Source organism: Sturnus vulgaris, chromosome 5 (genome assembly GCF_052056855.1).
Source record: "Sturnus vulgaris isolate bStuVul1 chromosome 5, bStuVul1.hap1, whole genome shotgun sequence".
NCBI lineage: Eukaryota > Metazoa > Chordata > Aves > Passeriformes > Sturnidae > Sturnus > Sturnus vulgaris.
In genome coordinates, this window is record NC_142247.1 from 31,589,559 (window position 1) to 31,604,032 (window position 14,474).

The following is a 14,474-nucleotide window of genomic DNA, read 5'->3' on the forward strand; positions in this document are numbered from 1 at the left end:
GACTTTACATTGAAATTTATTATGTGCATAAATTATACAACCAGACAAGAATGACACTCTATCTTCAACAACTTTTGTCTTTTGTTTTTAAAAGACCAAAAATGATTGGAAAAAGGAATAACAAAGACCTACTAGTGTCATGTAAAACCGTCTGTAACCCATGGGAGCCATGTGGCTCCACAGAGAAAGTGATCACAGTATTATCTAGCAGTATAAAAAAACTGAGCAAACAGAGCTCCTATGAGCTCCATCTTTCTAAGGAAAGACAGATGTCAAAGCTGTGTTTCTGATCCTGTAAGACTTTTGTAGGCACTCTGTAAAGCAACGACAACTCTTGGCCATAGTTTTCAGCCTTTTCTACCCTTGGTTTTTGGTGATAAAGTTAGTCTCTGAGAAGAGCTCACACTGAGCATAGGAGAGACTTTGCCTGAACCCACTTACAGCACTCTTTGATTTCTGGGGAGAAAAGTCTCCTAGTATTAGTGGCAGAACCAAGATCACAGTACCCAGTCCAGGATTTCTCTCACAAGGACTGGAGAAGGTGGATTAGTTCAGGGTGAGGGAAGTCACAGAGAGAAGGTGAAGGTCCTGCTTTTTCACATGGCAAATAAGCCCACGGCGACTGTCATGACGAGGAAGCTGAGCGCCACGATCCACCGCACCAGGGAAGTGGTGGGTGTCATGTCTGTGTTTCTCGTCTTTGTCCTCTCACTTTCCTTCCCAGCTGCTGGACCTAGAGCAAATAGGAAGAAAAAGCAAATAAGGACAACTGAGAAGAGGTTGTGGCAAGAAGCTGCTAATGTGCGGTGTTTGCACTCTGCAGTGCCAGAGCACACCCTGCTGGAGTCGTCCAGGGAAGAAGGAGAAAGCCCAGAGCCCAGCTGGGAGAAACAGTCTTCAGCACTCCAAGCAATTTCTTGGAGTGCTGAAGTTGGATTCCTCATCTGACACTGAAAATCTTGCTTGTATGCCTGTATTGGGAAAGGAATGGCAAAGTTTCACAGAGAACTTCTACTGCCTTTCCCACAGAAGCTGCTTTAGCTTCACTATCTAGAGATGCTTAAGGCAAGGTTTGCTTTTCATCTTTGCCATGGAAAAACTGTTGTTCAATCCAGAATGCACTGAATACAAATCTCCAATTTGGTTTCAGAATGGGTAGGCCATAAGGGTTTTTTTTATTTGAATTGCATGTCATCATGGAAACCACTCTGCTCTGTAAACATCTGAGCTCACTCCTCACTCAGGTACAAGCCTGACTTACAAGCTGATTACATTGCACCATCCAGAGCAATATAAACCCAGCATACTCTCTGGAGTGTTTTCAGCAAATACTTTTGGAAGGCAGAAAAATGATCAGAGTGAGATACAGTCCAAAAGGAGAGGTTGCTGGATAGGACTGTGTCCAGAAGAACTTTCTGTCAGCATCACAGCACCATGGCTGATCTGCAGCACCCAAAATTGATGCCTTTGCTTCTGTGAACTCAAGGTCAGTTTCCCCTGTGTTGAATGAAACTTAAATTTGTTAAAGCCCTAGAGAGGAGTCTATGTTTTTTAAACTTCCTCACTGACACTCTGGTGAGCCCACGTGTGTTACCCTTGCTCTGTCAAGTCGAGTAGAAGCTTTGCACACAGCAGTGCCTCTCCTTGCACTACCTGCTGATGGCTGGAGAAGAGATGAGGCAAGCACCTCATGCTTGTTTCCCAACAGCTTTTACAAACAAGAACAGAGGAAGGGAAGAGAATGAAAGGAAGGAGCTCTGTGAAGCACCTGCCTTTAGAAGTGTCTTACCATGCTCATGTGATTTGTTGATGTTCCTCGTGCGAAGCAGCTCTGCCTTTGGCTGCACAGGGTGACCATTCTCCTGGCCCTTGGACACCAGCTCCTGCAGCGCCTCGAACACCTGAGAAGAAGGAACACGGTCTCATTATGTGGCCTCCTGTTGTTCTTTCACTGGACCACTTGCCCCTTCCTCAGGCACTTTAGGAACTAGAGGAAGACATGAGACTTCAGTCTAGGCTTCAGTCCAAGTCTCCTGGCACATTTTGCATAGAACAAAAATTGCCTGTGAGGTCAAGAGGATGTCTTTCAAACTCTTTGTTGTACAGGTTCTCCCTGAGTTTTCAGCTAAGGAGAAGGCTATTGCCCATCTTCTGATGGGAAGGAAAGCAAGGTACCTGTCACCTAGTCAGAGTGTATAGCAGACCTGTGGAAATTGACCACAGAGGCAGGACAGATACTAGATGGTAATCCCCACTTCCAGTATTAACCCTCATTCATATCTGAATAGTGGCACATGGAAGAGACTGGATTCAAACACTAAGGGAGGGAGAAGAGGTTTTGAGGGACCATTGTTTTATTCAGCTTCCAGGTTGGAGAAGCATGGCCATCCAACTCTGACCAGCTCACCCTGTTCCACAACTTCTCATAAGCTCCCCAGTGGAAATACTGGGCTTGTATTTCCCCTGTAGCTATTTTCTTGTTTGAAAGAGGATGTGGGCTGGCAGGGCTGGCTGGTTGTTACTCACCTGTATATTTAACAGGAATGCTTTCTTGGCCTCCTCCATGACTCTTTTCTTAGTGGCAAGGTCCATCTCGAGAGCATTCATGCGGGAGCGATAGAGCTGCTTGAACTTGGTGGCATTGGAGACGCCATCAAAGGTGAAGAAAGCCAGCCCTTCCCCAGTGCTGGGCAGCTGGAGAGCCTTCTGGGCAATTTTCTTCAGCACCTGCCCCCCAGACAGGTCTCCCAAATACCGAGTGTAGGCATGGGCCACCAGGAGCTCTGGCTCGTTCTTGCCTATGTAGTGGAGCCTCTCGACATATTTCCGAGTAGCCTCAGGACATGGGATCTCTTCCCTCCAGTTTCTGCCATAGAAGTACTTCAAGTCTTCCTCCAGGGCAGCTTTGCGGTGCAGCTCCGCCGGAAAATACACAGGGGCATAAACTGGATTGTTCTTGTTACGTTCAATCTCTTCCTCCAGAGCAGCGTAGACAAAGTACAGGGATGCTGTAACCAGCTGAAAGAGAAGAAAGAGGATGAGCTATAGGTGCATCTGTTTGTCTTTTTCAAGTCTGTGGGAAAAATTGTACTAACAAAAAAGGTACTTGTGGGCACACCCACTGTGAGTCACAAACAGCTGTAATGTTGCAGATTTCCCATGTGGGAAAACAGTGCTAGGTACAGGGAGACACCGTTTAGCCCTTCCCCTTCTGCTTGACACAGCAATCAGGTGAGACCTTTCCAGCAGGTATTGGTCTTACTTGCTCCTAAAGTCACTGTCTTGCCTTCAAGTTAAAGTCTTGCAGCTTAATGTAATGTAAACTGGAGCCCTGTTTAAGCATTCCTGGTCTCTCCCCATTCCCTCAGTCAATAGAGAGGGTATTCCCAAAGGTATCCTTTCTGGTACATTGTTCAAATTTGAATACTCCAAAATGTGGCTTCCCTTTGTGGGGCCTTGTGAGATGATGACACACCCTGGTTATTTTTCAACATATTCATCCTGTCAGCATCCCACCGTCCTGGGAACTGAGGCACCACCACTCTGCTCACTCAGGCATGCAAGTGGGGTTGCCTCCTCGGTTGCCCCAGGGAGACAAGATAAAAGGGATCTGGAAGCACAGCCTGTCTCTGAAAGATGCCTTTGTGAAGGAGCGCTGGGAGGCTGTGTTCCCCCCTCTATTTTGAAACCATTGTTATTGTTGTTTTTCCCAGATTATGCGATACTTTCTTCTATCTGCCAGCTTTTCCACGTGGTCTGAGACAATATAGCTGTGTTCTTTCCTTCCCCAGGCATTCTGTTTTCAGAGGCTGTTATGCCTACACCACCTCTTGTGAGCAGTAGATGGTAAAAGATGAAGGTGTTGCAGCAGAGGTGAGACAGGTTTGGGTAGGAGGGATTATGCTGCTCACAAGAGAGAAAGCAGTTTACTTTCTCACAAAGCAGTCAGTTCTGCAGTGAGAGAGTTCCCATTTCAACCTTTCCCCACTGTGCCAGCAAATAGGACTTTGATAAGCACACGGGCAGTGACTGGTTGTGGAAACAAATATCCACCATCTGGGGAGTCACGTAGCAGGCCAGATATATAGGTCTGCCAAGAGAGTAAACAAAAACAATTTTTTAAACAGTAACCTGTTACCCAGCTTACTGGAAAAGAAACAAAATATGGGAACATTGCCTTACAAATTAAGCAAAAAAAAAAGCTCAACTGATTGCTTTCAGAGGCAGGTAGTGGTTTAATGAGCAACATGGCTTTTAAAAACTTGTTAATTTTTAAAATCCATGCCCCATCTCATTCGCCTGACAGCATGTAAAAATCATCTAAGAAATAAAGTTTTATTCCTGAAGGTCTTGTCTATCTCAAAGTTCACTGCCTAACCAATGCTGTATTTCTAACCGCAGGAAGTCAGCACCTGAGATTGAATTTATGCTTGGCTAAGTATTCTGAATGTCACCTGTCAGAAATAAGTAGTCTCTTTCTACTTCTCTGGATTTATTTACCAAGGAACAATTCAACAACAAAGTAATTAAGTCACAGGTTGAATCGGTAGCTGTTATTTGCAAGACCATGTGTCACATCCTATAGCCTCTCAGGAATTTCTTGCCCAGGTGTTTGCTTTGGCTTTGCTCATGGCTTTGTTATGTGGCTCAGATCCCAGGAAATGTATCTAGCCAGGTTAGGCTAATGTGTGGAAATTCATCTCTTTTATCTCCAGAAAAGCAACAGGCTCTTGCTTGTTAGCAGCAGACACATTGTTCAAACTCAGTCTGCTTTTGAGTTACTGTTCATGATCTCAGCTGTGGTATAACTCAAGTGACAATGCAAAGTTCAGTGCCAACAATGATCCCACATCCTCACTTTCTCACCATCCCATCATTATTCCTAGCAGCAGCTGCCTAGAGTGTTGTAAATATAGAATTTCCCCTCTTTTGGGCATTTCAGCTGCTCAAGTATCTGAACATACTTCTTTCTCCATTAACTGTATGGCAATAGTTAACATGCAGGCATTTATGAAGAAAGAGAAAAGTAATACCATTAGTCCCATCAACCTCTTTGTCTTTTTTCTCCTGTTTCAGCTTGGCTGCCCATCGTGATATGCACAGTCCTTCCCCACCTTCTGCAAGAGGAGCCAGTAGGACCTCAGGGTGGAGAAGTTTGATGTTTTTCATGTTTTTCATAGGAGATGCTGATACATCATGGCCCCATCCTCCCCCCTTTAGTCCCTTCACAGCCTATCTGATCTAACTGGTGAGGAAATCCCATCCCTGAGCAATGCTGCTGTGAAGTACCTTAAACTCCTGGAGTGACACCTGCCCCTTCTGGAAATTCCTCATGAACGGTGTGTTCTCTGCCTGCTCATGCACCTCCTTGGTAGCTTCCTTCAACAGTTCTGACAGGTCTGTGGCCATTCTGGGGAAGTACAGTGAAACAGGTATTAGTGCTGTCTCCTCTGACAAAACAGATCTTCTCTCTCTAGGACAAAAGGGGGAGCCTGGGATGGCAGAAAAAGGAGCAGAGCATTCCCAAGAGATGTGGATGGGAACCAGAGAGCACCAGCTTTCCAAACGCTGTCCCGAGCAAGGAAGACTGACAGACTCCATCCAGAGGTGGAGAAAACAGCATGCCTTTCCCCGCAGAGCGGGAACAGGAACAGCATGCCTAAAAGCAAAGGGAGAAACACAAGACTCCTCTGACAAAACGCTTCCGTCTCATTCCCGTCCCGCTCTCACCTTTCGGAGCTGTGTGACTGGGAAGTTTCCATGTTTCTCCACGTCTTTCACTCCTCTGCTTCCCTGCCGTTGTTGCTCGTGCCTTCCTCCGTCCTCCCAGCTCGCAGGACAGTGAAGCTCTGGGCTGCTCTGAGCTGGGCAGCCTGACTCCCGCATTTATACTGCCAGGCCACGTGAGCAGCGAACCGCTGACCTCAGTGCGAGTACAAACTTCTTGCAACACAGCAGCACTTCCCTTCCCAGCCTGGCTGTCCCCCTCTCCTCGCCTGCAGCCCCAAGGAGCCAGGAGGAAGTCACCTGATGCGTCTCGATAACTAAGCAAAAACAAGAGGATGTCCAGAAACTTCTCTTTTAAGGGTGCCTGGCTCTGTAACCCTTTCAGTGCCTTGTCTGTGGCAAGCAGAGCCCGGGTACTCCAGGAGATGCTCATTGTCCTGGGGACAGCGGGGTTGAACGAGGAGGGTGGATTTACAGGGCTGATGCCTGGGGCAGAGAGGGCAGCCTCCTCGCCCTACATCCCAGTCTGTGTGCCTTGCACCCTGCCTGGAGAGCTAATCCAGCACTCACCATCACCTGCTCTAGCACAGCTCAGGTATAAACATCCCATCTCCCATGTCTGTGCTCATACATGCACCAGCTCTGGCTTGCAGGTGCCAAACCTGCCCTCGTGCAGTCCCCCTTGCCCTTGGCACTGGGCAGCACCCTGTCACTTTGCACAGAGCCAACACAGGTGTGCCAGCACTGATGCACAGAGAAACGCATTCCACGCTCTCTTGCTCATGGAAACTATGGCATCTGATTTGTTTGGCAGCTGGCTCCCGTTGTCACCATAGCAGTGTGCAGGGCAATTTAGGAAGATATCACTCCATCTCCTAGATATCTAGAAGGCTGAGGTAGCTCAAAGATACTAAATAAGACTTGGGGGAAACTGAGGAAGTCTGCAAAGGCTTTCAAGGGCAAATAAATTCTTTGATTTGGTAAAAGAGTTGGACATGGTGCTTCTGCCTGTAGCTATTGCTCTGCTTTTTTTTTTTTTTTTTTTTTTTTTTTTTAATAAAGTGGTCTGAAGCAACAAACAGATGAAGCTGGGCCCTTCTTTCCCACCTGTAGCTATGCTGGAAGCAGGGACAGATGATGCACTTTGGAAAAGCACATATTTGTGCTCAGCCCAAAAGAGCAGGGCACTTAGAGCCACCTTTCCCCTGCTGCTGTGGGTGTAAGAAACTCCTGGTACACTCATGCAGGGGGTGGTGGGGAGGCAGAGCCTGGGTGGAAGGAGAAGGACTGTGGCATCTGCTGTCCCTCTGCAGCCAGCCCTCTCTGTGGATGCTGCCATCCAAGCCAGCACCCTGCCTGTCTCCCTGTCACTGCATCCATACCAGCCCCAGCAGGATTGGAGGTTGTAGGTTAAAAAGCTGTTCTAGAAAAAACATGCTTCCATGCTTCTTTTTTTTTACTCCAGCAGACATCTGGTATGCAGCGTTCAGGAAAGATTAGTCAGCATTTCCATCCTGACTCAGCCAGACTTTTCCTGTCTTGCTTTTGTCTTTTAAAGCAACAGTGCACGCTGGCAAAAGCTGTCACGTTCTATTCTTACCCCCATGCCACTGCAGACCACTTGCTTGCTTTTCTGGAAAGTAAAATAAATTTATCAGGATGTTTGAATCTTCCAGGCAAGTGTGACAAAGCCCCAAACATCTCCTAAGACTGCAGAGTCCATGTGTAGAGCAGACAGCCCCATGGCCAGTCCCTCCTGAAAACATTGATACCAGTTTGCCACAGGAATGGCCCCAAAATGAATGTTTCCCACTGGCATAGTTCCTTAAAGCTCTCGTTTTCTGTCATTTTCAGTGAGCCCTATTCTGACAGGGGAAGCTGGAGCACAAACTGAACTTTTAGTTCTAGTGGAGCAAAGTAGGAAATATATGAGAATTATATGAGAATAAGAGTTGTATTATGAGAGTATATTATTCATTTTGTGAAATAATATGAAAAAAATCCAATCCTCAGGCCCTGCCCCTCCTTTCACCTGCAGTCCTGGCAATGCATCCAGTTCTTCCCAAAGACTTTCTGAGTGCTTTCAAGCCAATGATTTTGTCCCCAGCCTGTCCACCTGCCTTCTTCCAAGAAGCTGCATGCTTGGAGGCCCTATAAAAGATATAGCCAAAAATCCTTTTCCCTTCCATCCAGGATTGCGGTAGGTCTGAATGAGACTGGGGGGAAGAAAGAGAGGGTCTCTAGTCATGTTGCTACCACTGCAGGTAGGTTTTCTGGCTTGTAACCATACTGCTCCAGGACATGGAGCAGTACCTTCTCTGGCTCTTGGGGCTTTACCTTCCCCTGGGCAGGCCACAAGAGATGCAGCTCACCTCTGCCAGGAGATTGGCAAAGGTGCAGACAAGCAAGCTACGCCCCATAAGTGATTCATGCTGTCTGATCTCTCTCTGATTTGGGTTTCTTGGGATGGAGCAGCTGTGAGACTGAGCCTAGCTCTCTGGAAAGGCCCAAATTCCCTGAAGCAAGATGGAAGGAGAACTGAAAGTGGGGTGTCATCATCTTTGCAGTTGCTGGCCTGGAGCATTTCTGGCCTCTCCAGTGTTCTGCAGCAAGGGCTTGAATTGCTTCTGCTGTGCTGTTGCTTTATGATGGGTGGGAGGTCAGTGACACTGAGCGAGCCAATGTGCCAGCATTGAGGCCATCTCTTCCTCAAAGACAACTTTGGAAGTCAGCACTTGAGAGCAATGAATGGGGAGGGAGCAAACTGGCTCCCAGAGCACAGTGGGCCATGGGAAATCAAAGGCTAGCCTGCATCCAGGTCACTAGGAAATTCTGCTTGAATATCACTAAAGTATCAGAGCTGTGATAAAAAGGTCTGCACTGTGCTTGCCAGAAACCCTGGTGTCTCCTGCCCTTCCAGTGAGCTGTGTCTGGGTGGTGCATGAACTACTCGCTGTAAGGGCACCAGCAAAACTGCCCAAGGGATTTCTAGGAAAGATGAATAAAGTAGCCTCAGGCAAGATAATTTAGAAGTTTCTGCTGGGCTTAAAAGCCTGTCTTAAAATCCCACCCCCTGGGAAAATGCTTAGTCACGAGATGGGAGATTCATGGTTAAACACAACAGAAAGTTACTGAGGGGTCAGTGTTTCCATATGCAACAGGGAAGTGGAGAATTTTCTCCTCTTTGTACGTTAACAGCCTATTTTGCCAGTAGATTTATGGCCAGAAATGTCTAGTTACACAGGCAGTCACGGGATGCAAAGTCAGCTCTCCTGAGTCTCTTGTGGAGACTGTTCCATACTGGGCTCTGGCAGGCAGCTCCCAGCATCTCAGCTGGGCTTGGCTTCTGTGGGAAAAACCAGTTTTAGCCAGCTCAGAGGGGCTAATGGGCTCTCTCTCAAACCATGACACAGCAAAATGCAGCTGCCTGGTTAGCACTGGGAAAGCTGACTCAGTGACCAGGATTTGCTGTGTAATGGTCGGGAAAAAGGCGTTACATTAATTGCTTAAAATGGCCTGCTGGAGAAAGGAGTCTGTGCTGGACTCTACAGGGATAACCTGTGTATTAATTTGTGAGATTACCTCTCCCGGCCTTGGCAGACCTGACTCACTGCTCTCTCAGCATCCAAAAATCCCAGTCTAGATCAAGGATGCAGGTGGAAAAAAAGGAGGTCAAGTGTCCAATGCACTGGAAATCCCTATGGAGAGCTTAGGTGCTGCAGCTGTCCATGAGGCTGGCTCTGCTGGTACCTTTGGAGGGTTGTATAGGCAGGCACTGCTGTGCTAGGCAAACCCCTCACACAGGAACCCTGGAAAACAGTGTGATGGGAGATGGAGGTGCAGGCAGATTTCCCAGGATAAGTGAACCAGCATGACAAAAATAGGAAATGCAGATTACAAGAAATATTTTCATAAATGTATATGTGTGCTGCAGCACACTGGTATCTCCAGCACATAGCTATGAGCAAGGAGAGTGCCTGTGCCTGACCAGAGTCAGGCAGTGACCTTAAGCACATAGCAGGTTAAGGGTACACCGGGCTGAAATTTTGGGAGAGGGTGCAAGAGCCCACCATGCTTCCTAGAGTCTTGGTGGTCATGGGAATCAATCCTGTGTCCAGCTAGGAGCTGCTTTGGCAGCCAAAAGGACATGTGGAAGGGAATGAGACAGAGCTAGCAAATAAAAATCCCATTTGCGCAAATGTTTCAGTCAGTGCTGGTGCCTCCTTTGTTTCAGTGCCACAACCGTGGAAAACAAAGTGCGCCTTGATTGCGAGATGGAACAAACCATGAAACTTTGGATTTGAAAAATCACACGTATGCAACAAAGAGGACCTTGTACCATACGGCTCATATCCTTTTCTCAGGAGAAGGAGGAACGGGAAGCCAAGTTTTGCACAGAAAGTGAGACCCGAGTCCCCCCTCCCCGCAAGATTTCCAAATGACCTCTGCGCGGTTCCCTGGTCCAGGGTACAGGAGAAAGGCTGGGCCACAGGAAGGGGCTGTTTCTGGAGATTTCTCCAGTTGTCCGGAGCACTGGGACCGGGGCCAGGAGCAGCAGCTGCAATCCCGGCGCTGCGGAGGGACCGCCCTGCCATAACCAGGCTCACGTGGAGCCCGCTCGCCGTGACTCAGCAAAGAGCCCCTCACACAGCAGTTACTCAGCAATCGCGGCGGCCCGGCCTGACCCTGACTCAGCAGGACGCCCACGCTGGGAAAAGGGTGACTCAGCACTAGCGGGAGGCGGCTGCGGGTTTTGGGGCTTATGCCCTGGGGGAACGTGCGGCATCACTTGCAAACACAGTGTTCCCCTTTCAGCTGTCTTTCCCAGAGCCGTGCTGAGTGAGGCAGGAAGGGGTGGAAAAGCTGGCGTTCCAAGCTGGGAAAGCTGCGCACCTCTCTGCCTGGGGAAGCGGAGGATTGCTGTGTCCGTCTGCTGTGGGACTGGGACAGTCTCTGTTCCATACGGGAGAATCAAGCCATGGGAGCACTGGGGTGCCGGATGGGCACCCAGCTTTCACCTGTGCTGGTGGAAAACAGCAAGCCCAGGAACAGAGTGTGGGAATGAATCCATTTTAGAGACTGGCATTTAGGATGTGCCGAATTTAAGTGACTTACTCAAGACACACGTAGGGTGTCTATGGCATAGACTGTACTCCCTCCTTCACTCGTAACCAAAGATCGCTCCAGGGCAGGCAGGCAGGACCTTATTTACCGCACCGAGCTGCTGTCTGTTTTGAGAGGGTGACAGGTACATGCTGACGAGGAGAAATAAGCCAAAGAAGGGTTAGAAAGGGCAGCTATTACTTAAAAGACATTAGTTTAGGGCAGAGTGGGCTCAGCATTGGAGAGCCCTGTGCACTGTGGTGCTTATGGACTGCAGCCGGTACAGCAAAGGAGCCAGACCATGCCCCTTTTGGGGGGGATGCATTCCCCAGCATCCCAGCACCGAGGAATCAGGGCTTTGAGCTCAGCCCTTCCCCTGAGCAGTGCTGGGCACAGCAGGACCTCGGGGCGGTGGCGGCAGCTCTTTAGCTAAATAATCATTAACAAGGCGACGTGGGATTTGAATTGAAGTGTTCGATTGCCGGGTGTGGTCTGGCAGAGGCTGAGAGGGACCAAAGGTACTTGGCAGGTGGTGACTGAAGGTGCCTGGGGTGGGGTGAGCCACCCCCTGACTGCCCTGCTGGAGCTGGTGGTTCATGGTGTGCATGCCAGCACAAAACATGTCCCTGCCCAGGGGCAGCGAGGCACTGCTGGCAGGTCACCACACCTTGGCTTTTTTTTTGCTTTTTTTTTTTTTTTTCTTTTTGGTCTAAGACTGCAAAAGAGCTCAGAGAAATTGGCACCTCTCTCTCACTGAGTCTTATCTGGCATTTAAGCTCTTTTTTAAAATTGTTTTTTTTTTTGGTCAAGCAGCTAAAAATACCGCTGAAGTGCCTCACAGCAACCTTTCTAAACACAGATTTTCCTACCACTCTGTGCTGGTGAAAGAGACTCCCCTAAAGCCGCAGGGAAGCCGTGTCCTTGCCTCACCCTGCTGTCAAATTTGCTTTGTGCCTGGTCCATGCTTTTTTGCCGAGACTAGCCAGGAAAACAAGCACTTGGATACAGGTACACATAGCTTCTCTGTGCTGCAGTGGAATTTCTGATCCCCCACAAGAAAATCCCTGCTTCAGAGTCCCCAGGAGTCTCCTTGACAGGACTGAGGGCTGAGCCCCCAGCCTCTCTGTTGCACAGGTAGCATCCCTGTATACTCCCATCCAAGAACTCGTGGCAAAGACCAATGTCCAGCCTTGCAGGAAGGCTGCTGGAGACAGCACTGCAGCAAACTTGCAGTCATAGGGAGTGATCCTGTCAATGGCCATCTCTATTCCCTTGCTCCTGAGCACTGCAGCACCTGCTTTTCCTCTTATTTGTTTATACTGTCTTCACCCACCCTTAGCAGCACCAACAGTAATCTAAAGGAAAGGAGAAGTGGAAGGGTTATTCTCATTTTGTGAAGGGAGGGAAAATTTTGTTATTCAAAATAAGGTTTGAGGAAGTTTTGACATGGCAAAGCAACATGAGAGTGGAATGGGGAACAGCCTTCCCAATGTACTGGCTCGGAACACTTCTGTGCTGACTTTGTGAGACAATGCTATGGGAAATCAGGACATATTTTTGTTACTACCCTTTAAAAAAAATAATGTACTGTTTGGAGGTTAGTAGTTGGTAAAAGAGAATCATATAATTTTTGGCCTGTATGAATGTAATGCTGGTGTGCCAAGTATCACGCTACCCAAACATCATGGAAATTCTCATTAACTTTTAGCATATATTTAGTTTTTAAAGATGTCGAGCAACTCTGACCCAGTACAAGGAAGTTATGTCTTTCTTCATCTGGCATAGCAACAGCTGTTCTGGGTTATGCAAAATATCTGTCCAGGTCAGGATTCTGTGGTCATTAATGGGTGCCTAGGCAAAGCACAAGCACTCCTTCCCGTGCTCCGTGCAGTCACAGCGTGTGGATGAATGCACATCCTGGAGTGGTCGCTGTGCGAGGCTGCACAGGGCTGATGGTTGCAGCATAATACTAGAATACGGAAAAACTTTGTTTTGTTTCTGTCCCTGGGGGTGGCAGAGCTTGCTGAGCAGGTCACTGCCAAGGGCGGGGCTGTCCTCTGCAATCGGGAAGCCTGGGCTGGGTGTGCGAGGGACCACAGCCATCTGGTGGTCAGAGCGAGCACGCAGCGCTGTTCTTTTTAAAACGACAACATCGGAAAACTTTTTAAAAGGGAAAGGTATTTAAAAGAATTCCTTACAGCGCTCTTTTTTGTTTGTTTTGGGGTTTTTTTGTTTTTTGGTTTTTTTTTTTGCAATCATGAAGCAGTTTTTGCCAATGCGAAATGCCCAGCGTCTACTTAAAATGATCCCTTGCAGAACTAGCAGGTCTTTTCCCACCAAGTTCCTTCTCAAAAGAAACCTTGCAAAATTATTCAAGTTATTACTGGTATAGTCTATAACAAGTACGACAGTACTGATTTGGAATATTTCAAATCTTTTTCATCCCCATTCTTCATATTTTCAGTTACTTGAAAAAGAGATACCTTGTCACTGTTGGATAAATCTCAGTGAAAAGCACTGTGACCATGCCTGGCTGTATGGTCAGGAGGGGACAGGCTCATGCTGGGGACCACAAGCAGCTCTCTGAATTTTCACCTGTTGGCCATCGATTCAAACCGACCTCACTTGGCAGGCACCAAAAATGTTTTCCATCTGTTTGTGCCTTGACGAAAATAGAGGCAACCCATTTCTGCTGCACTCAAGTCTTCCTCGGGGACAGTTCCCTCTTGGCTTTTGCCAGGTCCCGTGCCAGCTGTTCAGGGACTTAAAAACAAGGTGAGGGTGAAGATGGGGTCTTTATCCTGAGGTGGACCCAAGGTATCCCAGAGGCAGTAAGGAGGAGTTGTACTCCCTCTACCCAGGATATTAATTCAGGGATGTCTTAGTTTCTCCTTTCAGGGAATTTGCAGGCAGTGCTCCGAGGGAGCTGGAGGCACTGAGAACTTTAAGTGCCAGCTGAGGCATGAGCCAGTGTTAAAGCATCACCAGAGTGAACAGGCTGGTACCCTTCATAAACGCTGACAGGGCACCAGAAGCCCTTCATTCCCAGGTGAGCCAGGCAGCCTGGGGCCAGGCACTGGCCAGAGGGCTTAGCCTTGCTTGTTCTGGAGGCCTTTCTGGCACCACAGTTACGAACGAGCCTGTGTTCCATCATGACCCTGCTCTTGCTTCCTCTCCTGCACGTGCTCCAGCAGGGGAAGCTCAGCCACTTGGCCCTTTTGCCCTTCTTCAGATGACATTTTCAAATCCACTCAACCTTATTTTAAGAATCCTTCCCACGGCTCCCACTCAGCTAGACACTGGAGAAATGGTATAAGGATAACTGAGGATGTCCTGTGGATACTAGAGGGCCCTTTAGTAGCAACTGTATTTCTTGCATGTTTTTTAAGTGGCTTATAGGCTGCAAGGTGGGTATTCAGATCTGGTCACAAAGCAGAGAAGGGAAAGAAGAGGAAGCAGCTCACCCGTTTCCTATTTTGAGATAGCCTGTAGTCACCTCCCCACAAGACTGTAGTAAAAAACAGGGGGCACCTGCCTTGGCTCCCAACATCCTCAGCCCCCATGCTCTTCTTCTCTCAGCACCAGTGCCCTTGCATTTTCATGGAGAGCAAATATGGCTGTGTGGTTTCATTCCTCTTCTCTTC

At 48.2% G+C, this 14,474-nt stretch overlaps 1 protein-coding gene across 1 annotated transcript; it reads right to left on the reverse strand.

Moving 5' to 3' along the window:
- Positions 1 to 5,861, reverse strand: HMOX1 (heme oxygenase 1). The gene is made up of 5 exons (XM_014889295.2): positions 5,731 to 5,861; positions 5,290 to 5,410; positions 2,527 to 3,018; positions 1,790 to 1,901; positions 1 to 733 (listed from the first exon to the last, which is right to left on the reverse strand). The coding sequence occupies exons 1-5, from the start codon at positions 5,760 to 5,762 to the stop codon at positions 597 to 599; spliced, it is 894 nt and encodes a 297-aa protein (XP_014744781.2). The 5' UTR covers positions 5,763 to 5,861; the 3' UTR covers positions 1 to 596.
- Between the last annotated feature and the right edge of the window lie 8,613 nt (positions 5,862 to 14,474).